Raw genomic sequence first — 593 nt, forward strand, 5'->3', positions numbered from 1 at the left:
TGCTGCTGCTGCTGCTGCTGCTGCTGATGCTGATGCTGCTGCTGCTGGACAGACGGTTGCCTGCGTCAGGTGCAGCTGTCGCTGTGGGGGGTTGGCGGGCGTGGAGCTACAAGATGTGCATCAGCAGCAGCAGCAGCAGCAGCAGCAGCAGCAGCAGCGGCAGCAGCAGCTGCAGCGTAGACTGAGCTCCCTTGGGAAGCCCCTGCCTGTGTCTTCACAGATGTCTATGCAGGGACGTCTGCTGCAGCGGCTGCATACAATCGAGCAGCAGCAACAGCAGCAGCAGCAGCAGCAGCTGCTGCTGCTGCACCGGCGACGAGCCTGGAGTGTCTCCTCCGCTGTATCGTTCAGGCGGCGGGGTGGGAGCCGGCGGCCGCTGCTGCACCGCATGTCTTCTATTGCTGCAGCAGCAAAGAAGCAGCATAGGAAGCAGCAGCAGCAGCAGCAGCAGCAGCAGGGGCCGCAGCATCTGCTGTCGTTTGCCGAAGAACTGCTGCTGCGGCGGCGGCTGTGGGAAGCAAATCAAAATGCTGCTGCAGCAGCACCAGAGCAGCACAGAGAGACAGACGGACTGCAGCAGCAGCAGCAGCAGC

The 593-nt window shown here is 62.9% G+C and overlaps 1 protein-coding gene across 1 annotated transcript in view; it reads left to right on the top strand.

The window, feature by feature from the left end:
* EMH_0044550 (uncharacterized protein) overlaps window positions 1-593 on the top strand; it is a gene marked incomplete at both ends in the record, with an annotated part of 2,886 nt that overhangs the window by 1,908 nt on the left and 385 nt on the right. The window contains one exon of the mRNA XM_013495970.1: window positions 70-591. Coding sequence (XP_013351424.1) covers window positions 70-591 — 522 coding nt within the window. The remainder of the gene's footprint in view (window positions 1-69; window positions 592-593) is intronic.

Source organism: Eimeria mitis, genomic scaffold, assembly GCF_000499745.2.
Source record: "Eimeria mitis Houghton genomic scaffold, Emh_scaff1849, whole genome shotgun sequence".
In the NCBI taxonomy this organism is placed as follows: Eukaryota; Apicomplexa; class Conoidasida; order Eucoccidiorida; family Eimeriidae; genus Eimeria; species Eimeria mitis.